General features: G+C 40.6%; 1 protein-coding gene across 1 annotated transcript in view; it reads left to right on the top strand.

Annotated features, from left to right (window-relative positions):
- The first annotated feature begins 17,427 nt into the window (after positions 1-17,427).
- The window catches only part of EIF3M (eukaryotic translation initiation factor 3 subunit M), a 20,530-nt gene continuing 10,564 nt past the window's right edge, over positions 17,428-27,393 (top strand). Inside the window, exons 1-5 of the mRNA XM_006031672.3 lie at positions 17,428-17,583; positions 18,645-18,777; positions 21,283-21,421; positions 21,854-21,977; positions 22,529-22,623. Of these exons, the coding sequence (XP_006031734.1) occupies positions 17,542-17,583; positions 18,645-18,777; positions 21,283-21,421; positions 21,854-21,977; positions 22,529-22,623 (533 nt within the window). The 5' untranslated portion in view covers positions 17,428-17,541. The remainder of the gene's footprint in view (positions 17,584-18,644; positions 18,778-21,282; positions 21,422-21,853; positions 21,978-22,528; positions 22,624-27,393) is intronic.

Genomic DNA, 27,393 nt, shown 5'->3' with positions numbered 1-27,393 from the left:
GACCAGCAGTGTGTGGAGTATGAAGAGGCATTGAAAAGATGAAGTCATCTCTAATCAAGAATAAATAAATAAAGATTTACCAGGTGTTTATAAAACCACAGACAGAGAAGTCAGGCGCTCCCATTTATTCTCTGTTGTATTACGTGAACAACAGAACATCTAATGAAACTGAAAGACAACAAATGTAAGTGTGTTTCTACAACATATAACTAATTTGTAGAACTCATTGCTTTAATAAGATTCAAAAGATGGTTAGACAGTTACCTTGAGTGTAAACACATGCCTGGTTTCATTAGATAGAATATTTTTAAAAGAAAGGAACACTCATGCTTTGTGGCATAAAACAAATCATGATTTGTAGAGGATTAGGAAGAAACTTCTCCGTTTGGCAGCTTGATCCCTGACAGCCAGTTCTTAAGTTCCAATCATCTTCCCCCAAATAATCTGTTAACAGCTACTGTTGGAGACAGCATACCAGACTAGATGAGACATCTGGTATGACACAGCCTTGTATTTTTAAGGCATCATGTTGAGAGGTCTTCCAAAACTGTTCTGCAAAACACATTGATAACATTTCTTCTGGAGATTTCATCTTCAAAGTCAAGCTCAGACTCTGTTGTAATTGAGAAAGCAATGATAGTAGAATTTGACTGTCTGACCCATACGAAAAATATCATCATAGATCAGGGATTTAACAAGATTTCTGTAGGCTCTAAAATGACCAATATGGAAAGGGTAGGCTTCTTCTAGGAAACATGTAGTTTTTTTAGAATGAAAACGGTCTTCTTCATCATCTGAAGTCTTAGAGCTTACCTGTCTCTTCCCTTACTGTCTTACATTAAGTAATAAGTAACGTTGCAATTAAACAACGGTGCTCAAACTCTGCTAGCTAATTTTGATAGTTTTGATCTGTGGTTCAGCTATTTGTAAATATTAGAAATACCATTAAAAAGAACTGCCTCACAGTACAATACCTACAGCTAAAGGCAAAAAATGCTAGAATCCTATGATTCAACTTGCAGGTTCTTATGGGATCATTTGTAAGATTTGATGGAGCTCTTATGGAACTCTGCACATTTTTTCAGAGCATTTTGAGATGCAAATGAAGCAAAATTCCAGCAAATTTGAGATGTCTGCAGTGCTTCTCAAGTGTCTTAGAAAAATTAAAGGCAGAACTTCTTAGCTCCTTTACTTTATCCATCAACAATGTTTGCTCACTGCCAAAAGAATAGTAAGTTTTATTCTTCTTGTAGTCTACTCAGACAAGATAGATTTTGTTTTGGGAAGATGTTTGGCTTGTAATGTATCGTACCCATTGAAAGTTGTTTATGTCTCCTTTCGTTTGTAAGGTTTTCCAGAGTCTTCAGTAGTGTCACAAGATATATTTCATAGCATACTCATAGAAGAGTAAGCTTCTTAAATTACTGTGCAAGTCCCTGAAACTACATAAAAACTGCAAGGAAGTGACATACTAGTTACAATGCAGTGAGGGTTGCATTCTTATAATGCTTGCTCCATATTAAAAAATGCTGCTCTGTGCGTGACTTGGCTCTCCCTCTGCAAAAATCACTACTACCCTTCTTTCTTTTCTAACCTTTTTGTCCCTTGGGAGAGAAAGCAGAGAGCTGAGAGAAATGAAGAAACATTTAGACAGTATACACTTTGACTGTAAGTGAAGATAACTTTTCAGTTCCTGAAGTATGACAGGATTTTTTTATGCGCATTATCATAAAGGACATTACCAAAGGCTTTGCCAAAAAAGTGGTTCCTACATGAACCAGAGAAAACTATATTAATTTTCTGAACAAAAAAAAAAAATTACCAACTTTCAAACAATTCAAGAACTACAAGAATGTATGTTTTATTCTGATATGGGTTTATATGTGTTGGCTGCTTTAATTTTTTTTTTACTGAACTCTGTAGTAAACCAAATGTGTAAAAGCCTCCTCAAAAATCAGATAAGTTCAAGAGGAGACCGTATAAACTCATGGAATGACTCAACAGGAAGAAATCATATGTACAGTCAGGCTAATCAAAAATTAAGACAAGTCTATAAACAAAAACGAGTTGCACAAAACTCTCTCGACCACAGGTTCATTTCACTCCAATGGCCCAAAAAGATGGGATTATACTGAGTTTGCCAGAAGAGTGGCTTAAAGGTCAAAGCATCAAGTTACTCCTTGGAAACACAGATTTGATTCTCTGCACATTCTCACCTTTCTCTACTTATTCGGGGGATAGAGAGAAAACTATATGAATGTGCCTCTGCTTTCAGACAGGATGTTAAAACCCTAAAATCTCACTTTCTCCGTGTGGACTTGAGATATAGCCCATGCATTTTTCATCATACATATTGATTACACTGATATCTTTATCTAAATTTCCTTGCCTCACTGTTGTTCAATATGCTAGTTATTCAACTGGTGGCCACTCTCTATACCAGAAACAAACAGAAATGTCAGATGTTATCCATGTCCTAAAAACAATGAATCCTGGTATTACAACAAAAGAAGCATTGGTACAATTACTATTGTAAAACTGTTTTAATTTGTGCATAGATCCTCTCATAACGCAAGTCAGAATGTAAAGTCTTCAACAGTAGATTAAAAAGGTGAACATTTAACATTCTAAGAAATCTTGCAGAGAAACTGTATAGACTGATTTGCATTACATTTGAACAAATATTAACACTTGCACATTTAACTATATACAACTTACACAAATATACTTAAAATTAAAATTTTAGACACATTTTAAAAAGTTGGACATCTACCTCTGAATGGTATTTAGCACAGGAGATAAAAAAGGCAGATCCTGATCTGCCCAACAAAAGGGTACACAATTCTGACAGATCCCTTAGCACAGGCAGTGGGAGTAAAACTTACCCACACGATAATCACATCCTTATAGAAATTGAAAACGTATGTGAAAGTCCTGGTGGTCCTGCAAAAATATAAACTAATAAACGATTTCTTGATTCAGTGTCATCATTCATTTCTTTCATTTGAGAAATCAGAGTTTTAACAGGACATACAAAGATTGATGTTTTTTTCATAAAAGGATATTTTATGAAATAGTGAAATGTGGCATATTTCTACCTGATAAATGTGGAGACCTGTAAACTTTGAACCCATTTTGGCCTTTGTTGCTTGTGACCCTGTTTAAGTGATTTATTTTCTTTTAACAACTGCAGTCTGCAGGAGGTAGAATATACTGTGTAGATCTTTAATTCTGTTGAAAATGAAATAGTTTAAACACAGAATGGCTGACATTAGAAGCCCCTGTACTAAGAAGTCATATTATATTCATTTCAGTATCCTTTTAAGAGAAATATTTATGATTTGAGAAAATATGTACTTTATAAAAGGAGACTAGAGCAGAACTTTGGAGCTGAGGACCATTGTTGGCCTACTATCCCTAGTTGTGGGACAGTGCCTGAATGGGCTGATCTAGGGCTCTGGACCATGGAAGCCTAGGCTGTCAAGGAACTGGGCTTGCATACTGGCATGAAACCAAGAAGCTTGCCTGGTATCTGGAGGAACACTGCTGACATTGAATCATCCCCCCAACAGGTTATATACTAACAAACTGGAATATTTTGAGCAATTTATGTTTTGTCAGAATTTTTATGACTGGCTCTAACTAGAATGTCACCTTTAGTTAGACCCACTCATACTAACTCAACTCCCTCTGGCTCACTTCAGAGTTACCATACATTTGAACAATGTGCAGTGGAGTCTAACTTGCCCAGGATCAGGAAATGTATAAAATGGGCTAAATTTACACTGTGTAACTCTCTTTATCTTATGTGAGGGGTGAGGATTTTTGTGGGTGATACCTTTAATTGACAACATTGCATAGCTGGGATCCAATAAAATATATCCCCACAAAAATCCTTGCCTCTCACCTATTTCCTGGACTATCACAGCTATAACATCTCTTTAACTTACACACTGTTCCACCTCCACATATGTGGAGATCTCAGTCAAGTCCCTAATACTTTCCGCATACAGAAACTAGAAATTTCCTTATTATGAGAATGCCATTTGTCAGGTAGCTTCCCTGGTAATGTATTGTACCACGCTCCAATACATATATGCAATGATTGCCTATTGCTTTTCAGGCAGAGTCTAAGGGGTTATTTGTAATTATTAGGATCGCTCTCCCCACCTCCTTTTTTGTTCTCTCTTTTTGGATTATAATTAGAAAACAAATCTCATTAATCAAATAATCCTACTAATGTGGACTTAACCTATACTATTCAAATACTCCCGAGTTTGGAAAAAGATACAGCACACACCGTTTTCTTGATGCAGGATAAGCTTTCACCAGCTTGATAGCAAACCGTAACATTATTTGGTAATTTTTTATGTATTAAAATGACACGTAATATATGTTTTTCTTTTTACATAACTCCTTTTAAGTAGTTATTAGAATGGAATTAGTACAGGTAGGTTCTGGTATCTTTACTCTCATTGAATAGTCACTTTCTCCTCAAGAAGTTCCATTGGTGTCCACTATTAGTCATTGTGAGTAAATGCTTGGAAATCTGACCCTGCAGGTATTGATGAAAGGACCATTCCTGTGAATAAAATTACTCTCAGTGTTATTGTTCCAGGTTTATAGAACTTTTGGCTTCCGTAGCCACTGAAGGATCTGGAACACATCTCCAAATATATGCAATATTTTTTCTCCGTTCTCAGTCAAACTGTAACAAAATGAGCTATTTAAGAATATTGTTAGCAGCTAAAAATATAGCAGAGAATCAGACTAAATTATCAGTCATTAACCAAAAAATATATCTTGAACTCTATTTTCTAGCATCTACAATAATTCTCTTTAGTACATGTATAAAACAGCCATTAACTTCTAGGTACAAAAGGAATTTATTTAGTAAATTTGACCTTTCTTCTGTGAACAATTTTGAATATTCCAAATGTATCTTTCAGTTAAAACTACTTGCTACATAGATTGTGCAAAAATACTGGTTATGTTGTTTAAATGTTGACACAATGTGTATGTCATGTGGTATGTTTTCATTCCTTGATTGGATGACTACTATGCCTAAACTCAGATCCCTAGTGCAAATACTGCAGCTTACTAAATCAATGTTTGCTTCTGCAAACTTCCCAGCAGAAAATTTATTTGCCTAAAGAGAAATGGAAAAACAAATGTAGTCAAAGCAACTTTGTTTAAAAGTTCAGAATTTTAAAAAACTCCTAAAAGGTGTTTGCAGTATTTGTCCAGCGCTATTTGTAAATATATTTAGCAAATAGGCCATTTCATACCACTTAGTTTTGTCTGTAAAAATCTCCAATGCTGAGGGTTTCTCTTGTACAGTTTTCAAAGGTCAAAGTTGAAAATTTCAACTTAAGATTCTATTGAGCTATAGTCACTGTGCTTTTGAAAGTCATTCCATTATCCATAGTTATAATCTTCACTGACTTTAGAAGTAATTGCTTTGCTAAACAAAAAGGAAGTCGATTCTAATTTGCTATCTAGATCTGCATTCTTATATTCTTTTTATAGATTTTTGAACAAGTTATCACGAGAATCTTCCTTCACTCAAACATAAGTGAAAGTTTTATCTTACTTCGGATATCACAAAAATAATTTATTACAAAGGAAACAAAACCTTTTGTCTCACAGTATATTTCTTTGCGACAGCTGTGGTATTTCAACGAAAGCACAAAAGCTGTGATGGTCTGGACTGCAATCAACCATTTTTAATAGGAAATTTTTACAGACTTTTAATAAGATCTCCTAACATAATTTATGAGGAGAGGTTTTGAAGTGAAGAGGCATTGTTTGGCAAAGTGTTCTTCCTCTAATCTCAGGAAATTTAAATAATCGAGTGCTCATTTCCTCTAAACTTGGGATTTCTCCTAAAAAAATTTTTAAGAAAAACCCCTGCTACACCAGCACCAAAATAAGCGTATCCATAGTTCCAACAACATATATATTTGTAAAAGGTTTTAAAGACAAATAGTTCCATCTAAGATCTAAATTCTACTATGAATAATGATATACTGAATTTTACCCATTATAGAAGATTTTTGCTCTTTTATCTACTTACAGCTGGTACGAATTTGGAAAGTGCAATGATAGATTTTAAAAGTCTGCATGATTAGGATGGATTTGAAAGAAGCACAGAAGTGTGGATTATTTACAAACAGATTAAGAGAAAACCAGATAAGTACCAAAAGTTCACATACTTACTGAAATCGTTCAGATTTACAGACACTGCAAAACTTGGCTAGGAGTATTACAAGAACAGGCTTCCTAATGAGATCTCTGATGCGTCTTGCAAGAATAGGCTCTCAAAGGATATTTTGGCATTTTCCCTTCTAGTCCCAACAAAAACTAGGAAAAACAGAGGAATGGAATGTGAACAATGATTTTTTTAAGAATAAAGTTAGCCAAGAATTTCTGAACATTAAATAAGTTTTGATTGAAAGTGTTTCAGCTTTGGGTAAAGGTTTGTCAGCCCTTTTTTATCTGCAGAAGCTACCATCCACAGTTCACAGTTAAAGGTTTTCCTACTTCTGTAGGAACACCATGCAATCACCCCCACCTACAGAAAAAAAACCCGAAGAGTCTTCGAAGGAAGCATTCATCAGCTCAATGACAGAATGGCTTCAATGAAACCACACTAATCCTCCCGGGCACAGCATGTCAGGGACCTCAAAAGGGCTCTTGGCAGGAAAGATAATATACTGTATTTTCTTGTATACAACACATACCTTAAACAGCTGCTGGAAATTACAGTGTGCATTATATGTATGAAATACAGTAAGAGCAGTTTCTGCTTTAGTGGGCAAAAGTGAAAGTAAAATCTGCATGCCACTCAAGGAGCAGAAAATGAGCAGACTTGGATCCCTAGCTATTCCTCTGAAAGATCTTTTTTCTTCATTCTGCCTTTCGAAAACAAGATACATATTTTATTCCAGGACATGTTGCATGCAAGAAAATATGGTACTTATAGGCCTGGGATCAGGTGGAAGGAGGGAAAAGGCTGGGCTAATTTCATTGCCTGACTTCAGACTAATACAGCTAACTAGGTCTCTCATTTTACTGATCAGTTGTCACAGGGCTAGGAGAAAGTCATGTGCAATATACCACCACCCAAAATTTTCCCCAGGCTAGCTCAGTTTTCATTTCCTCATTTAGCAAAGATACCGACAGACAGACTACAGAAAGAGCACTCCCAGGGACTGGAAAAAAAGAAAGGTGTCACCACAAAATCTTTGCTGCGGAAGGGACAGCACCTTGCTCTCCACGCAAAATTATAGGGAGGATGACTCAATCCTCTCAGCCCAGCCTCTCAAGCCCTCAGTCACAGGTGCAGCCCATTGACTTCTGAGAACTATTTGCCTTTCTGAAGACCACTTGTGTCATGTGTATGAGTTTGTGGGGTCTGGCCCTTGATGCAACTGTGTTTCTTTCTTTTACTGTGGCCCTGGAAGGTGAAGGACATGACATCTATTTTGCTTTAGGCTCCATCTCTCACTTTTTTTCAAGCTCTGTCTACATCAGGTTTATAACAGGTGTCTATCACACATCCTGCTCTGCTTTTGTCCTTCACCTCCTCCTCTCCTCACCAGCTAAGTTGTAAATAATTTGGCCAATGATGTGTGTATGTATACTAGATTCTTCTGAAATGATCTGGCCCTTTCTGTGTACTCTCTCTGCTCTGGTTCATATTCCTTGCTGCAGGGGGTGGGGCCTGTACACATTCCACCATGAAGATCTTCTTGATCTGCTCCCGCTTGTTAGTATTAGTAGACTGCAGAGAGCCAGCCTGTCAGGTGGCTGCATTCCACTGCAATCCTGGCAGCTTTTGCAGGGATGTCTGGCATCTTAGGGCAGACTTTTAACCCCATTCATGCCAGAATCTGTCTGAGCTGCATTCACTAAATGTTTAAAACTCCAGATTCATTATACAATTCACTGAAAAGTTACATTTTCCTCAATAACTGAAATATATTATTTTGCTAAACTTGTTATAGCAGTGCTTTAAAAATACATACAGAGAGCAGTGTTCTTGATTTACTGAAAATCACCACAGTTCTTTAAAACTTTCTAAAAAATCTGTTTATCTGTAAAATATGTGGCATATACAGCAATAAATGGTAGCATGGTTTGACACAGTGAAAAGATTTTTATCAATAGGATTTGGAACATGCATGATTTCTGTGTGCGCCACATTTTACATGCAACATTTTAGAAATGTTTCATGGAATTTCTACAAGGTGTTATAGGCTCAGACAAAACGCTCCACTGAGAACAGGTCTGGGACAGAACCAGGGTGTCTATTTATTATCATTCACATCTTCAACACTACTGCTACAGGCTTGATGACACTGCTGCCAATATTCCAGCAGACATGCTGAAGCAACAGCTGCACAAAGCTAGCAGTATATCTCTACAGACCTTGGGTGTGGATTCTGTCTTCCTCAGCTCACCCAGCATTCCCAACACAAAATTAAAATAAGCCAGCTTTCTGTAGGGGAAGTGGAATTTCACTTCAGTTTAGTAAAGTGAACTTAGAGCCACCAGGTTTGTTTTAATAAGGACTGAGAAATTTTCATAAAAGGGAAATTTCAAAATTACAAAGGTAACAGCTGCTCTTTTTAAAGAACAGTCTAATTTAACTTCCCAATGCTGTCTTTTAATCTATATAGCTCTCATCGCAGGACTAATTGTAAATTACTACTTTTCCTGACTGCTGCAGGATTCTGATTCTTCCTCCCAAAGCACAGAAACTTTCATTTAATGTTCAGGGCAACATTGGAACTCAGAGTTTTTTAACGTGAATATTTTAAATTAATCTATCATGCATAAAAAAAACTATTAACTTTGAATGCTATTTCATTAGCGTTTAATCTCCATTTTAATGCTACATTGTTTGTAGCATCTGAGTTTGGAGTATGTTTTGCTGACAGCAGCATGTTCCTTTTGCTAAACAGCTTTTACACTTCAGGAAAGCACCCTCGGTACTGTGATCAGTAAATCACTATCATTTTGTTCATACAGCAAATAATTTGTTTAAACTTTTGAAACATAAAACAAATCCAGGCACTGTGAACTATACCTCACCTTGTTATTTCGCATTACAAAGCATTAGATCAGCAAAATGATTCACACTTTCTAGCATTAAACAATACAAAACATTGGGTTACAGTACCAACCTCAAAGTTCCCATTAAAAAGTAATCACTTTGGCTCTTTTTTCCCAGTACTGCTCAATTCCATTACTGTTTTTTTTTTCCCCCACAGAAATATGTTTTGAATTACCCTATGACTTATAGGATATGAAAAAGCTCTTTATTACTTGCTAACAACTACTCTTGCCTAGCCATAATAAGCCAGGGCATCCTTCCCTACCAAAAAAGAAGCATGTTATTAAACAAGACTCTGGAAAGATTTGAACCCAGTTGTCAATCTCACGCTCCAAGAGTTGCCTATATGAGCTACTCCAGTGCTTATGTTCCATACCTTCATGCTGGCTCTTGGCTTCTTTGTTCCCTTCTGTCCTGTTGGTAGCACAGCTCCTCCTAGGTCCTTCCTACTGGACAGTTTCCCCAAACCCTTTCCTCTTGTGTTTTGGAGGATTCCACAGTATTTAAGTTGTTGTTGAAGATTAGAAGAACAGTTGTCCAACAGTCCTGCCCTCTCCAACCACACAGGCCTTCTGTAGAGGAAGTGATGTCCCTTCCTTCCATAAGCAAATCTGACAAACTTGCCTGTGTTCTTGCGCTTTCTGCAGACAGAAGGTATAACGGAATTTTAAGCATGTTGCAATTTGCCAAACCTCATTTTTTTCAAGTGCAATGAAAGCCAGGAAGCAGTATGGTGCTACTTCCAGTAATTTAGGGGAGGATTTTCAAAAGTGATTAAGTAACTTGAGAGCACTTTGAAATTCCTACTTTGGTGGATACTTATTAGAAAAATGTTTATTAAAAGTAACAGGAGAAAAAAAACAAAAATTGGATTTGGTTGTTTTATTCTCTTACCCCACAAATGTGTTGTACTTTAGAAAACTCAGGAATATCAAGTCTTGTCTCAGTTAGTTTGCTGAAGATTTCGTTTGAATATTTCAGTTATGTGAACTGGGAATTTTCTCAACCCTTAACAGAAGGGGCATGCCATGAATGTTTGACAAGAGACCTTTCTTGTTTTTACAGGGGTTTAAGTTAAATAGGCTTTAACAACAACTAACTAAAAACAAAATGTTTTAAACAGTATGGCTAAAAATCCCCTCTCTCTCTCAGGTAAGGTTAAATCCAAAGTTACCTATGATATCATGAACCTAGTAGTTCTCCAATTGTCAATAAGATAGGTAAGACCCTGACCGTAAAGTAAAAAACAGAAAACAATTCATTATTATTGAAGTAAAGAAAAGATAAAACATTTCAGACTTCCTTTCTACACCATGAAAAATGGGTACTACAGATATGAAAATACAGATATAATTTTAAGATCTGCAAATATTTACGAAGGGGGGAGGGATGGACATTATTATTCTTTCCATTTTACAGATAGGAAAACTGAAACAAAGGCGGACCGAATGTCTTGCCAAAGTTCACAAGACAAGTAATTTGCTCATCTAGGATTAGAATTCAAGACACTTACAATTTCAGTCCTACGAGCTAAACATGTCACCTCCCTACTTATTCTTCTGGAGTGCTGGGTTTAATTATTCCTGTCCTTTTCTCACCATGTATCAGAGTCATCCAATGCAAGGAAAAATACAATAGCTAGCTTCTGGAAAAAATACATTTTTGAGTTAGCTTTTTCTACAATTAATTATTGGAATAGATTAGAAAGGGACAAGAATCAAAACCCTGGTCTGCTCCCCACAGCATTTAAGAGGTGTTCAAGCTTTGAGGCCTGATCTGAAGCAAAACTTAAATCTTTATAATGGAATGAACTAGAATAGGGCCCATGGGCCAACTGGTGGTCCATGGGCTACATGCAGCCTGTAAGGAGTAAGTCGTGCCCCTCAGATTTCTGCCTACCTATATTGCTCTGGCAACAACAGCAGCCGGGGTCCCTGGGCTGTCCCTCCTTCCTCTGGCTGCCACCTCCTGCCTCTGCCTTGGGGGTGTCCCAGGGAGCACCCCAGGGAGCAGGGCTATGTGGCAAACAGTGCAGCAAGCTGAGAGTGAGTATAGGGCCATGTGTGCTGGGGGGGGACAGGACAGTGTATGTGGGCAATTCCACCCATGTACTACAACAGTAGGAGGAGTGCCACTGAGGGCATGTGCTGCAGCATTAGTAGGAATCATGCTCACACACTCACACGTTGGAGTGGGGAAGGTATTGTGCTCATGTACCATTGCATTGCAGCAGGGGTCTCATGTACCTGTGCAATGTAGCAAGGAGTTGGGTGCCCAGTGCAGTAGTATGGAGGTGCCTATGCAGGTGTACAGTGCAACAGGAGGGTGTGGGGGAGTGTCTGTACAACCCAGTGGCTCACTTGTGAGGCCTCCAATGCCTGTGGCCCCTGGGGGCTTATAAATTGGACACCCCTAAACTAGAACAAAATGGAAAAGCCCTGTTAACATCTGGGCTCTGGAATGTTTCAGTACAAATATGGATCTTAACTTGAGTTTGCAGCTAATTGTCACACTCTTCTATGTGTTAGCAAATATTCTATATCTCATACAACTCATAATATCTGGGTGCCTTCCAGAGGTGCACTTGACTTCCAGAACTGGGAAGTCACAAATCTGAGTGCCTCTCAGAACTGTACTGTTATTTGACTGACATTGTCACACATAGGTTGTTCTCTCATTCAGGGGAAGAAATTTGTGTTCAACGGAACGTGTTGCTTTCACAAGATTGTTTTTAAATGTCTATGGAACCAAATACCTACATAGTCATACAGTAGTGCTGAGCAGTAACCAGTGCAATTAAAAATACACAAACTGCCAACTGACTGCAGTAACAAAGTAATAATAAGGAAAACGGCCAAATGAATCAGAAGTTTATCAAAAACCGAGGCAAAATAACAGCCCAATGAAATCAAGAGGAGTTTTGTCATTGACTTCAAGGCCAGGATGTCACCCTAGGAAGGGTTAAATTGAAAGTAACTTATGGTGAAGGTATACATTACACATAGACCTACTACATCTGTGGGATGTTAAGCAGTGTTAAAGTTAGAAATCGTTGTGGGCAGTCATGCATTTATGGGCAGTACTATCTCTTGCTTGCTCTGCTCTGTCTTACCACTTGAGGGCTGGTGAGCAGGGACATAGCTAGCAGCCAGAACACCTGACCTCTATCCCTGCTCTGGGGGACAGTGAGGGGGATTGGGAGCAGTGCATCTTGGGATGCTGGAAGACTGCAAACTGCAAATCCATGGAGCAGATTTAAGCTACTCTAACAAGTTGGGAAGCATGGCCCAGAGTTAACCCATGCCTGAAGTGGCGTAATTCTGAGATACTCAGGAGGCACTTAACATGAGTTAACTAGTTTTAACGTGTAGATGCTTATGTTTTAAGTGCCCTTACTTTGGTCTAAGTGTAATGTGTAATGTCACCCTCAGGCCCATAGCCTCAAAAGTGTCTAAGTCCCATTTAAATCATTAGGATTTAAGCACCTACCTCCTATTTAGGCACCTAAATACATTTTAAAATTTGGACCTTGCTATATACTTACAGAGGTATCCTGCATACATATCCTTGAGCTTTGCAAATATGGAATTAATTTTGCACCTCTGTAATGAGAAGTATTGTTTTGTCAGCTACAACTTACTATTAAACATTGAAACTACTTGAAACTGCTGTTTAAACATTGCAACTGCAGTTGCCAAAAATATATGTGCGCTCAAACAGAAACAATTTGAAAAAATTATACATATAGTTAAAGGTAGTGAAAAGACAAGAAGTGAGAGAAGGAAACTGCCAAAGAGTAAAGGCCAAGAACTGGACTTTAGAGACTGTAGAGATGAGCAGTTTTATTTAAAAGATAAAGAAACCAAGCAATACTAAATAGGTACCTAAACACTTTTTTCTTTCAAGTAAAGCAGTCCGGTCTACTTACTTACCAGTGTAATTTATGCAGGAACCAGTGAGTAAATATGTCAGAATGTATCTGTATTACTGCAACAACTTGACTGCATATAGAATATGTCTTAATGATATATCAAACCAAAAAGCTCATAAATCAGAGAATTGTGCTGTTACCTGTGCAATTTATAAAAACTAGGTTTTGTAGAGGAGTAATTTTCTGTCTCTGCAGCCTGAGTTGTTACAATGACTAGCTGTGACTGCCTGAAATCTGTTCTGCCTTTTCAAGAATCTTGAACTCTGCAGTTATATTGCAGAGAATTCAAAATTAAGTCATGCTATTCATAGGCTTTGGTTTTTGCTGGCAGGGTTGTTGGGGGGGGGGGGGGGGGGGGGGTGGTTTAGGGTTGGTTTGCGTTCCTGAACAAAGCCTCACGCAAACCCAGGAAAGTCAGTGTTCTTCAACCTGGCTCACCCAATGTGGCTCATGGGTGCTGAGCAACCGCTGATTTTTTTCACTAGGTGCTTGAGCCCCAGGGTACCCACAGAGTCAGCACCTGTGATGCTACTGACAAAAGATTCTTCAAGTAGCTGCTATTAATCCATTAAAATGGAAAAGAGGACACCTAAATTTGTACTCTGTAATTTGTTCAACCTGACTGCATGAGTTCCAATTTATATCTAAAAAACTCCTCACTGTACCTATTTGAAGTTTGGAAGGGTGGGCACAAGCCTCCAAAATGTAGGGCTCCCTCCCCCAGAGGCAAGAGGGGCCAGAGAACCCAGAAATAAATGAATGACTTGAAAAAACAAGGGTGGAAGTTGCAGATACAAAATGTAAGGAGCCCACTAAGCAGAAAACCCCAGCCTAAGGGCCTCCAAACCAAAGACAAGTATCAGACCTTAAGGTAGACCAAGGCAATGATGGGAAGATAACATAAAAATGGATCTGAACAGGATAGGCAAAGATGCCAAAAGGTAAAAGGAGACTGCATATGACAAGAGGAGATGGAAGGTTGCAGTTAAGGTGGTTACAGGCCCCCTGAGGCCTGTGACACCAGGGGAAGAGACCAGAGAGAAGGCAGGGGAGATTTACACCTTATAGACTAATTATATCAGATGTACAGCATCGGCTTTTGTGAGCAGTGGGCTTATGCTACATCTCTCTGATGTAGTTACCATATTCATGGTATATAAGTTGATATTTGAAGCCAAAATATTTACCCTTAAATTTCCATCTCAACTTATGCACTATGTCAATACTTTGAAATAAAAACATATTGTGTTTCAAAATTCATTTGTCCTCAGCTGGACCCTGCACCCTGCCGTACCCAGCCCACAGAGAGGCGGCATGCTGGTGTCTGGGAATTTCCCTGGCACTGACTGAGGTCAGGCCAGGCTCCTGCCTCCCCCCTGTCTTATACCCCAGAGCCAGGCTGGGCACCCAAACCTTGCACCCATTGAGTCTGGCCAAGGGACACTTACCCACAGCCCAGTGGCTGCCCTGTGGGTAGATCTTGGCCAGCCGCCACCTGATGGCGCAGGAGCTGCAGCACAGCTGCCTGCTGCCAACAGCACCAGGGCACAGAGTAGCAGCAGCACTTGCCAGGAGCCACTCACAGCCCCCAATGCTGAGCTCCGTTGCTGCCCACCCAGCTGTGGCTGCAGCTCACAGGCTCTGGCCACAGCGGCCATCACTGACCCACATTTATAAAGCACTGGGATGAGGTAACAGCTGAGTTCAAGCACCTGATGCCTCCCCTGGAGGTGTATGTGGTGAGGCGGTGTCGACTTATACACCAGATCGACAAAAATCCAAACTTTTTTTTATAAGAAATATGGGATCAACTTATATGTCACACAGACTTGTACACGGTAAAATATGGTAGTCTATAAAGTACAAGTCTCCTCTGCCTTCTACCTGAAACAGACCAAGGGTGGATCCAGGGGGCGGTGCAATGGTGCAGTTAAAACCCTAAATGATCCCTGCTCCACTGAAATTTTAAAACCAACTACCCAGTAGCTGCATTTCTATTCAGGCAGCAGCTGAGACAATCAGCTAACTTCATGGATCATGATCATCCCTCTGATTCCTACTAATCTCTCTCCACTCATTAGGTGTTAACAACCCTCTCTCCTTTTGAAAAGTCTTGATGTTGCACTATTCAAACAATCCGTGCCTCTGCAATGTTGCTGTTACCATTCCTGGGAGTGACTCTCTTCTATCTCACAAACTTATAAGCTGTTTTTAGCTCTAGCTAAACACCTTCACTCAGGTACAGGAATATGAATTCAGGCATGGAAGTATAAACTCAGATGTAGAAATAACTCCTAGTGAAGCACCGGAGACTCAGGAAGGCTAGATCTTATTTTACGAATCTGAATGAGAGTAATGACTGTGGAACTAAAGACAGTATTTTTTACTGCATTTGCCTAGTTTGGTGGGGGGGGGGTTCAACTATGTATAGATCCTAGCACATTCATTTGCATGCCAATAGTTCTAGTGGTTTTTGCTTTGATCTCAGACTGACTCAGATACAAAGAAGTTTTGCTAATCTGCTAATTTCTCTTCAGCATTGCCAGGTCCTAAATATGAAATTATCATATTGGAAGCTCAAAATGATTGTATTTGCTGAAAAACTATTGTACACTGAAAAATATGCAAATAAGTACACAAATAACTATGCAAATAAGTCTTATTTACTTTATATTGCTCACTGCACGCCTCCAGTGAGTGAGAATTGGGTCATCTAAGTTGAAGCATTTCTTTATTTCTAGGCAAGCAGTCAAACATAGGCACTCAGACCTCACAATCAAGGACTGTATTAAAATGGGGATGAGTAAAATGTACTGGTACTACAGGAAGACAGAAGAGGATGATGTGAGAGGTGAAGATTCATAAGGCAGAATTAGGATTACCATACATCTGGGTTTTCCTGGACATGTCCTCTTCTTTGGCCCCCTGTCCTAATGTTCAGGCGGGTTTTTAAAATGCTAGTAAAGGTCTAGGTTTTTGCTTTGCCTCCTCTTTTCCCAGCAGCTTGGATGCTTGGGGCTGGGAGCAGCGGGCAAAGTGATTTGCTGTTGAGGGTCACGTGCTCTACGTGCAGGCCCCAGCAAGTAAGTGTGTGCGTGTGTGTGTGTGTGTGCGCGCGCACACGTGCACAGGAGCTGCTTGGGCAGTAGGGTTGGGAGGAAAGTGGGCTCTGGATTGGGAGTAAGGAGCACTGACAGGGCTGTGGGGCAGGGTGCTGCAGATTAGGAGTGAGGGGCACCGGCAGCGCCCGGGGGGTGGGGTAGGGGCATAGGAGTGAGGGGCAGAGGCAGGGCACAGGCATATCGCTGCCACCTCCCCAGCCTGCAATCATGTAACCCCACTCCACTCTCCTGCCCACTGGTGTCCTCTTTTTTGATTTTGGAAATATGGTAATCATAGAGAAAGAGATAGTGGACCTCATATGGTAGAAAAGGGACTGGAAAAGACTTTTCATAGGCAAGCCCTCCAAAGAGAACAATGAGGACAACGGTGAGGATGGCAACAAAGGCAAGGACAAATATGATGACAAGTGAAAGCGCTGGAATGGTGATGGGTGTGTGGCAAACTGTAAGAGGACTAAAATACTTTAACTGTCAAAGTGTGCTTTGGCTTGTCAAGTGAACCACAGTGTATATATGTGTGTGTGTGTGTATATACACACACAAATATATATACACATACATATATATACACAAAGAAAGACAGCAAACCAAATGTAAGTTAAGACTCTCTGAGACTACCTCAGTTTTGCACACACTACATCAATGAGATGCCTCAAAAATTATGGCAGACAAAGTTCCTTGGGTGAATTTGATATCTTTTATTAGGCCAACCCAAATAGTTGGAGAATAGTTATGAAGCAAGCTTTCAGGTTCAAAGAGCACACACCAACTGCTAAAACTTCCTTAGCCTGATGAAGGGTTTTTGAACCCGAAAGCTTGCTTAATAACTATTCTCCAACTATTTGGGTTGGTCTAATAAAAGATATCAAATTCACCCAAGGAACCTTGTCTGCCTATGTCCTTAGACCAACACGGCTACAACCTAAACCCCTGTAACATCAAAAATTATGGGGCATTTTGAGCACTTTCTCTAGGCCGGACTGTACACCGTGCAAGGGTAGGGTGAAAAGGCGGCCCAACTACGATAACTGCCGCACACCTGGCAACCCAGACGGGAGAACAAGGGGCGCCGCGTGTTGACGTGACACACCAACGACGTGAGGGGACGTCGTGGCATCATTCCAGCGCGCAGTGCCTCGCGCAGGGGGAGGCCCCGGCACGCCCCGGCCCTAGCAGAGTGACACATTGCGCATGCGCCCATGGACGCCGGGCAGGGACGCGCGCGCGGTACTCAGCGTCAGAACAGTCCTCCCCTTCCCGTACCCTGGAAGCGGAAGCGAGGTGTGCAGCTCACCGGAAGCGACCCGTTCTTTCCGGTGCGGGCGGCGTGCTCTGCCCAGGCGGTGAAGCCGGCGGTCGCCGCCACCATGAGCGTCCCGGCCTTCATCGATATCACCGAGGAGGACCAGGTCAGGGGCGTGGCCGGCTCCGGAGGGACGCGAGCGTCCGGCGCGGGGCGGGGTGGCGGCCGAGTTGGAGGGGACGCGGCAGAGCCGGCAGGGGGCAGCTGCTCCGCGCCTCCCGCCTCCGCCTTGGGCCCCGCGGGAAGGGCTCGAGGGCTGTTCAACTGCTCTGACGGCCGCGCGTGCGGGGGCGGACGGCTCCTGAGCTCAGCACGAGTGTCATAGAAGCGAGGCGGGCGAGCGTCTTAGTTACCTGCTCTTGAAAATTTCCAGGCGTGGTGATTTCAGTTTCCCTGGGTAGCCTGTGCCAATGCTTAATCGTCCTCATAGGACGTTTCTTCTAATCTCAAACTTGAACTTTCTCAGCTGCAGTGTGAGGCCGTTGCTTATAGTCCTGTCCCTCTGCAGCCACAGAGAGCCCGCCTCCATCTCTTATAATCCCTTTTCATATATTTGACAACAGTTATCAACCCCCAGCCTACTCCCTTTCCCTCCTCCCCTCCCCCTCTTCTCTTATCCAAACTAAATAACCCTAGTTCTTTAAGCCTTTTCTCATGAGTCTGGTTTCCCAGGCCTCTAAACATTTTTGGCCTTCTCCACTGGACTTTTTCCAATCTCTCCACAAATCTCTTGAATTAGGGACAGCATGCTCTGGTTGAGGCCTTGCCAGTGCCAAAAAGCACAGAAAAGTCTCTTCCATTGATTTGCCATTAACAGGACTGTCATTAAGTTTATGGAGGTCACTGGATTTTTAATTTACCTTGGTAATTCGTGAAAAAACTCCAAACTGCCTTCATTAGGATTTTACAGAAAGCTCAGATGGTCTAATAAAAGGTATCATTTTGGAACCAGGAGTTCTAGGTTTTTGCATTTCTTACAGAAAGTTAAGGAATTACTTACCAGTAACTAATTTTCTTTAGTATATATTGTCCACATACTTTTCTCACTGACGCATACCCATACAGAGAATGAAAATGTGAACAATTAGGCTTTTTTCTAATGAAGTCAGTGTCATAGGGTTTTTATTACTAGTATGAACTGTTTGCATTTGTTTCTTCCTTTAAAAGGCGGCAGAACTTCGAGCTTACCTAAAATCAAAAGGTGCTGAGATTTCTGAAGAGAATTCTGAAGGAGGACTTCATATTGACTTGGCTCAGATTATTGAAGCCTGCGATGTATGTCTGAAGGATGATGATAAAGGTTTGTGTCTTTAGAAGTCCAGGTGTGGACATTTTTTTGGCAAGCATATTCAGGAACATTATGATGAAGTACAGAGCTTCCGATACGCCCCAGACTTGCATGGGAAGCTTACAGGGCAGATGGTCTGAGAGTAAGTGTACTCAAACAATAGGCCAATGTGAACTAGGATGGCATTTTCAGTGTTGGTCTAGTTGTTTCTATTTGAAAATTGCATAGAACTCATATTTACCTAAATGGGAACGGAGTTAGGGCAATGCTGGATTTTTTTTTAATCCCGCCCTAAATTTTTAAAGGGACCAAGCTATGTAAGAACATCAAGGTTTTTTCATAAAATGAAAGAAACCAATTGGGAACTTCAAAATTTCTGTGTACTAAAGGTGTTTGCCTACGGTGAAAAGGATGCAATAGCACAGTGACCCTCTCCTTGGCTAGTAGTAATTAAAAAATAGATTGTGTGGCCATCTGAGGCAGTGTTTAGTCTTTTTGGTCTATGGTATAGTGGTCTGTGGGAGTTGAGCCAATCTTAGCCCTCCTCTCTTTAAATATGCATAATGAATGCGCAGGAGAAGCCAACAAAAGTCATTGGTACTAACAATGTCTCTAATTGTTGGCAAGTTTTGGACACTTGTTCCATGGCCTTCACTGCATAAAACATGTACATTAACTGGTTATGTTCAGTAGAAGATCAGCATATAATACTTTACTTTCTGCAGATAACATTTATTCACCACAGCCTGTCATGCCAGTTATAGTGAAGCTAAGGAGATTTTTGTTTATGTGGGACTTTAGGGGGTACCCAATTATTCTCAGAGAGGACATGCTAGACATGCTACTCTCCATTTTTGTCATTCTCCATTTTATCATGCTGTCATTCATCCCTAGATGGATCTTCACCCTTTCAAACATAGGATTTTATTCAATATTGGCTGTAGATTTGTTGCATCTAAATGACACCCACATATGAAGAATTAGTCAGAATTGAGCACACTCTAAAGTTAGATTAGCCTGATAAATGGGAATGCTCCAGCAATTTTTATTGGACATCAGTGGATTTGAAATTAAGAACTGTGAGAATAGATTGGGTCAGGGATTTTGGCTCATAGTTGTTCTGTCATGTATATAGTTTTGGCACAAAACTGCCACCACAATTTAATGTGAATTCACACCTTCGTTGCCAGTCTTGGTCTTTCTACAACCCTCACCACCATGAAGTCTAAGGGCCTCTTCAGACTGTTACACAAAATAATATTTTTCACAGGCAGCTAACTTTATCTCCTTCTCTCAGGGTAGAGTTTTGGCAGTTTTTAAAAATAAGCATGTACTTACTGATACTTGTTTCCGTCAGACTGTGTTCCATTGTCTGGGACTGACTCCAGAGAAAGCTCTGTGTCCTGGAAATGAAATGGACTCTTGTGATATACGGTTCCATTGGGTTTGGTTAGCAGGCATTGACCAGCTCCTCATCCGCAAGCTAAGGCAGTCTTGATAAGTTACTGAGTGCTCTTAAGATAGGGACAAAGGCCTTGAAATGTACACTGTCTTCCTTTGAATCAAAAGTGGGATGTCAGTTTAATGTCACAGATCAAGTTCTCTTCTCTCCATATACGTGGTAATTGTTGATCAGGTTGAGAAGTATTTGAGGTTAGTTTTAGGGCAGGGGTTTTCAACCTTTTTGAATCGGTGTACCCCCGGCAACAGGACACGGAGCAGGTGGTGGGGAGAGACAAGGTAGGGGGTGGCATGCAGCTGAACCTGGAGCTTACCCCTGTGTCCAGCCAGGTGGGCAGCACAGGATGGTGCGTGGCGGCTCTCTGTCCCTGCCCACCTGCGCATACCCCCTAGGGCAGGGGTGGGCAAAATGCGGCCCATGGGCCGCATTTGACCCGCCAAGCCATTCTATTCAGCCTGCAGGGCCCCTAAAAAATGTAGAAAATGAATGTTTATCTGCCCCTTGCTGCCTGTCATGCGGCCCTCGATGGCTTGCCAAAACTCAGTAAGCGGCCCTCCACCCCAAATAATTGCCCACCCCTGCCCTACGGCCTTCTCAAGTACCCTCTGGTTGACAACCCCAGTTTTAGGGGATTGGTTTGCCATTTACTATTTTATTTTTTAAATCTGTTTTTACTATAAATCTCCCTGAGCCTTTTTTGTGTAGAGCACCATATAAATCAAATAATGTTTTGGCAAAGAACTGGGTGACCTTGAGCTGCTGTCATTGGTGGTGCTTAAACAACAATTTAAATTTTATATGATGGTATACTTTCCAGTGGAAATGCTGGTGTCTCTCCACATTTGGTGTTCAGTCTGATAAATAGCTGAGCTTATTTAATTATTTTTTTAAAATCCTTTCCTGGATTTACACTCTTATTGTATGTCTTGCTAAGACAAAACAAGCATTAATGGCAGGAGCACTTCTTCAGCAATAAAGGATTAATTGTTTCTTAATTATGATTGTTGTTTGCAGTATTAAATTGATGCCTGCTTTTTTTTTCCTCTTGGGTGTAGATGTTGAGAGTGTTATGAACAGTGTGGTATCTCTGCTGCTTATCCTGGAGCTTGACAAACAGGAAGCTTTGATTGAAAGTCTTTGTGAGAAGTTGGTGAAATTTCGGGAAGGCGAGCGTCCATGTCTCAGGCTGCAGCTGTAAGTAACCCTGTGAAGCCAGTGGACACACAATATTTTACAAAATAATCATTTTTTTAAGAGACTCATGTTTTGGTGTCTGTTATGTTTAAAAGACAAGGTGGGAAAACTCTGGGACCTGGCTTCTGTTGAGTATGGAGGGGCAATGTCGATTTCTGCCCCCTTCTTCCCCTCTGTAAAAATGAGAGATCTCTGTTTAATTCCCTGGGCTGTTGTGTAGCTAACTTAATCACAGTATATAAAGTGCTTCCAGATCCTTTGACAGAAGGCACTCTGAAACTGTGACCTCTTAAAATCTGCCATAGAATTGAAATGGTGATGCTTGTATAATGATTAAAATTTTATATGATAGTACTCTTGTCTGTGCATACCATTCATTAACACTTAGCCATACTCACTAGACTTAAATTATTCTTGTTCTTTATAATTTAGACTCAGCAATCTCTTTCATGGTATGGATAAGAACACTCCTGTGAGATATACAGTCTACTGCAGCCTTCTTAAAGTGGCCTCATCATGTGGTGCCATTCAGTACATTCCAACTGAACTAGATCAGGTAATGAATTGGTTGTCACTAGTTATTTTCTATTAAGTATGCCTCCTCTCTTATGAAAGGGTATCTAGAAGTAATACAGAGTGGTTCTGGCTGCTGAAAGATGTCAAGCCCTATTGGAATTAAAGGCAAATTTTGTAGCGTAGGTGTCTAATCTTGTAAAAGTTCTTTATAATCTAAGCATGTATATTATAATTCCCTTATGTTAAATACCTCACAGGATCTGCCTGTTGCTTTCTTGGGCTGGGATGGAGGGTAAGAGCTGGAACCAGCATTAGGGCATCAGTTCTCTGTCCTTTGCTTTGGTGGCAGAGTTCAGTATATCCATCCCTTCCTCATAAGAAGACAAAGCACAGATTTGGAGACTTCAGTTCACAGAAGTTCTAATTCTGGGCATTAGGATAAATATCCAGCCAAGATCTGTAGGATAGGTCCTTTCCATCCTTTTTTTTCTCCTGCTAAACATCTTGGAGTGAAGCGGACAGTATTTGCAATTCTAAGAGGTATTTCTCAAAGGGAAGCAACACATCTTTATGAATTTTTTTTCTCTATAGGTTCGAAAATGGATTTCTGATTGGAAACTCAGCACAGAGAAAAAGCATACACTTCTAAGACTTCTATATGATGTACTGGTGGACTGCAAGAAAAGGTATATGAAGATAAGGAATACAGACTATAAATTTTCAGTAGGTTTAAATTGTTACGTTGTGTAAAGTTTGAAGCAAATATTTAACTGATGCACTGGGCATATTTTTACATCTCCTCAAATAACTATTTTAAGAACTCTTTTTAAGTTAAATGATTTTCTCCGAGGAGAGGATGGTGGTAAAGTCATAGTAGACTGGTTGTGAGCCATAAACATAAAAAAGTAAAACTTCTGTTTTTCTTCTGGAAATGATATAAACGTTAATCCTCAAGCTTTATAACATTATGCCAAGTTTATTATTTAATGGCGCTTTGATGTTTTAGTGCGTGGCAGTGCTATCTCTGTTGTTTAATGGTACCGGGAGTCTATCAATCAAAGCTAGCACAATCAGCCTCTTATATAAACATTACCTTTAAGACAAAGCTTTGCCTTAGACATAGAAATTAATAAAATGGCTGCTGAGCTATTTTAAAATATGGTCCTGGATCATAAGCAGAATCATTGATATAATGAACTTGGCAAATGAAAATTCTATGTAATTCTGTACATAAGTTTGTTAGCAAATTAATTTTAGTGTTAATTAATTGACAGTAGCTCTTGGTAGTTGGTAAGCCAGCTCAGTTCTTCAGGGGTATTGAATAATAAGTGATATACGAGAGACAAACCCTCAAACTTTTGTCACTCATATTTAAATAAGGAACAGTCTTCCTGTTTTCCAGTCTGGTTTTAACACTCCATTGTTGCATTTAGATGCACATGGGCATACCACCTCTGTATCCTGCTGGGGAGCACTGCAGTTAGGCGTAGCTTGCCTGTTCAGCACTAAATATGAAGGTGGATGCAGTGCTGCTCTGTGTGCCAATATACAGTTTCTTATCCATTTAACCATTAGTGATAGGATGGATTTGCCCTGATGATAGCTATTAGATAATAAAACAATGGAAATTAGCAAAAGACTCACTCCTACAGTGGATACTATCCACTATGAATGTTTTGTGAAAGCACTGAGTTCATATTCTTTTACAGTTCTGCTCTGTAAATACCAGAGTATATAAATAATTACTGTAAATACTTTCTGCCAGCTGAATTGGAATCCTTATATCATTTAAATAATTAACCATTTTCTAGCTTTGCTGCTTATCAAAACCTCATATGGCATGGCATGGCATAATTTTTCTGTTTTAACTTTGAGGAAGGAGAAGAACCAAAACCCTTGAGCTATAGGCATTGTAGATATTGAAAGGACCTTTTTATTTGCTAGTTGTCAGTTGAATTCTTAAGTTAAGCATTACAAAAAATCATTCGCAAACTCTGATATATTAGTCCTGCCATCTGTAGCAGTGCAGAGTTTGCAGTGGACTGGGCAATTTTTCAGAGCATCTTGCTTCTCCGTAGGGGAAAGAAAACAAGGCATGACCCTTGCACCTTTGACCTGGTTCGTTCTCCTGGATCAGTGGGCACTATCTGCACTACTCTGGGAAACTCACAGCAGCATTCCAGCCTTAGCACTCAGGAATGTCACTAGACCTAGCTGTATGGGAAGATAGATGGGAATGGAGAAAATAAGTGATACAATCATACTTCAGTTATTCTGTCTAGTTACAAAGAAGGAGTATCAGAACACCAGAGACTTCCTGTGCCTGAAGAAGGGTGATTGCACCCAAAAGCTTGTAAGAAATTTTTTCCAACTACTCAGTTGGTCTAATAAAAGATATCTCATCTAATCAAAGAATCTTGCCTGCCTGTGGCTCCTGAAAGGTACTTTACAGATGTTAAACATGCATATTCCTTTTTCCCACAATAAGTTTGTTTTTGTTTTAATGAAGACTATTTTAGCTACTTTCTTATGAAAAGTTCCTTTTCCTAATATTCAAAAAGCATCTTGACTGCCTCAGACAGAAAATGTTAACTTTCTGTAATGAATTGAAGACATCTGTAGATACCTGAGAGGCATGTTTCTGAGATCTGTGTGAATTAGACTGTTTTTCCTGTTACTGGTTTTGTTTCTCATGTCACATTTTGTGGAGGTTCTGCAGTGCTGCTTTGTACCTTGGGTGCCTCTGTACTTTGCATTTTTCTAGCTTTGGCAGAGTATAACTGCAAGGCATCTTCTGACCATAGAATCACAGAGTTAGAACGGACCTGAAGAGTCAGCTAGTCCAACCTCCACAAATGCTGGATATGTTCTTCCTCCCAGACCATCCCAAATAGATGCCATCCAGCCTGTCAGATTCCACAACTTCCATCGGCAGCTTGTTCAATTGTTAAAGTTATTCTTAAAGTTAGGAAGTTGTTTTTATTATTAGTATTCTGAAATTTGATTTAAAGTTTGCTTGACTGCAGTTTAAACCCATTGCTTTGTGTCTTGCCTTCTCTGAGAAGGGAGAGCAGTTCTTTCTCCCTCTTCTTTCAAATACTTGAGAACTGCTGTGATTCCTCATCCTTAATCTCTTTTTCTCCAAATAAAGTATACTTCATTCTCTTACCTTCCTCATATAGTATGCATACTAACCCTTTATCATCATTGTCACTTGCCTCTGGATGCTTTATAGTTTCTCTATATCCTTCCAAAAATGTAGAGTGCAATTGTGCACAGTTCTTGGTGTTGGTTAGGCCTTAGCTGGAGTACACTGGTACTATTACCTAGCATATCTTACATACAGTACTTCTGTAAATGCAGCCCAAAACTGCGTTTCCTTTTTTGGTGACTGTATCTTATTACTGGCTCTTGTGCATCTATGATCCACCTACCCGTCAGATCTTTCTTGGCAGCACTTTGCCTAGCCAATTATCCTGTTTTGTTGTTGGTTGCTCAGTTCTCCAATTTATCAAGATCCTTTTGATTTCTGTTCCCGTACTCCAGTGTTTGCAACTTCTCCCCATTGGAAAGAACTCAGCATAGGTACAGTTCTTGCAAGATCATTAGCTGTATTCTTCCCCCTCTCCTCCTGCTCCCCCAACAGATATTTAAAAATGTGGAGTGACTTATGATCTCCATATCCTAGTTAAATCCCTGTATATTGTTTCCCTAACTTCTCTTCTATTCCTGCTCCCCCCCACCTCCTTTCTTGTCTGCACTCGGTTTTGATCTAGTTCAGTATTTGAATTGACAGATGCAGATGTGGAAGTGGTACTTTTCGAACAAGGTGGCTCATGCAGATAAATACAAGTCTGCATGATACAGGGCATAATTGAAAGCTTTTGTAAAGTACTAACATATATATCACCACCAACCTCCAGCAACAAAATTTGCATCACTGAAACTGAATTAAGCATCTGATACTGAGATGTATGAAAATTGGAGGGGAAGGAGTTTAAGAGTAATTACCCTTTTGAACTCTGGCCTTCCTTAGAAATGCAAGTGGGAAATCCCTTATTTTCTACAAGAGGAGTTGGAAATATTTTCTTCAAAATGTTTGAAATGTGTTGTGTTGTAAACTACTTTAGAAAGATGCATCTTCCTGCAAACTTAAATTTGGTAGCATATCAGATGCACTGAAAAATTATACTAAATATGAAAACTTTCTCAGTACACTATTCCTTGTGACTTCACTCCTATAATTTGATTTATTAGATTTAATTTGATCTTGGTCACCACGTTTTTCACAAAGTGCTGCAGAATGCTGTGTTGAAAATATATCAGTGCATTGTAGAAGTTGTTAGGGAAACAGGAAGCCTTGCCAGCTGGGAAGAACATATCTGTGGCTTTTGGTGGCTTAGGAGGTGAGAGAAACAGCTTGGTCTAAGTTCACTGGCTGAAAGTGTCTAATCAAATGATGACTAATAAAATAGTCTGCACTGATGTTTAGAGTGCTGTCACTGGGCTAAACAAGTATCACCTCACTGGAGTGCAAGGGAGCAGGTTACCCTCTACACCTGTTGTTTGAAATGCTACAGAACATAAACCTTATCTTACACACTCGTTCATTGGGTCTTCTTTGTAGACTGCAGTGGCATTAGGGTATTGCAGACGTTTTGTAATTTATGCATCTCCCCTGTCACTGGTGGCTTTTCATTTTATTTGTAAAGAATTTTCTTCTAGAAGTTGTCCTTGCAAAGTATAGTTGAGCAATTTCTAGGGGTGCATCAATAAAGATTTTCTTGGCTGATACCAATAGCCAGTTATTAACCAGCCATATTAGCTGGAGGAGAAGGGGCAAGGGGGTGCAGATCAAGGGCCCCACAGTGAGGGAAGGAGTGAGGCTTGGGCTTTGGGAGCTGCCCAGCCAGGGTGGTGCATGGGACCTGGGGCTGGGGTGGGGGTAGCCACGGGCAGCTCGTCCAGGGGATCAGTGTCCCGGTGCTTAAAAATGGCATCCAGGGTGCTTGAATGAAAGCTCTTCGAATGAGCTTTAGTTCAAGCGCCACTGCCAGTATTTTTGAGTGCAGGGACACTTTTAACTGGAGCTGAGCGGGGCAAGGGCAGATGCGAGCTGCCCACTGTGGGCTTGGAGCTCTCCACCCTGCTGCCTTTGCCCCAGGAACCCCGGACCAGCTGTGCACCCCTGCCTGCCCAGCAGTGGAAGACACAACTTGCTGCCCCCACTGCTGCCAGGTGGGCAGGGGGTGCACAGCCAGTGTGGGGCTCCCAAGGGAAAGGCAGCAGAGCAGAGAATCCGAAGCCCACAGTAAGCCACCAGCGTCTGCCCTGCACACAAATCGGAGCACCCATACCTTGCCATGCCTCCCCTGGGGGGTTGCACACAGTGGCAGAGAGCTGCCCCCCCCTCTCCCCACCCCAACCCCATGCACCCTCTGGACAAGCTGCCTGTG

This window comes from Alligator sinensis, unplaced genomic scaffold (genome assembly GCF_000455745.1).
Source record: "Alligator sinensis unplaced genomic scaffold, ASM45574v1 scaffold439_1, whole genome shotgun sequence".
Classification (NCBI taxonomy): Eukaryota; Metazoa; Chordata; order Crocodylia; family Alligatoridae; genus Alligator; species Alligator sinensis.
Note: the sequence above shows the minus strand (reverse complement) of the source record. Positions and strands in the feature narration are given on the sequence as shown.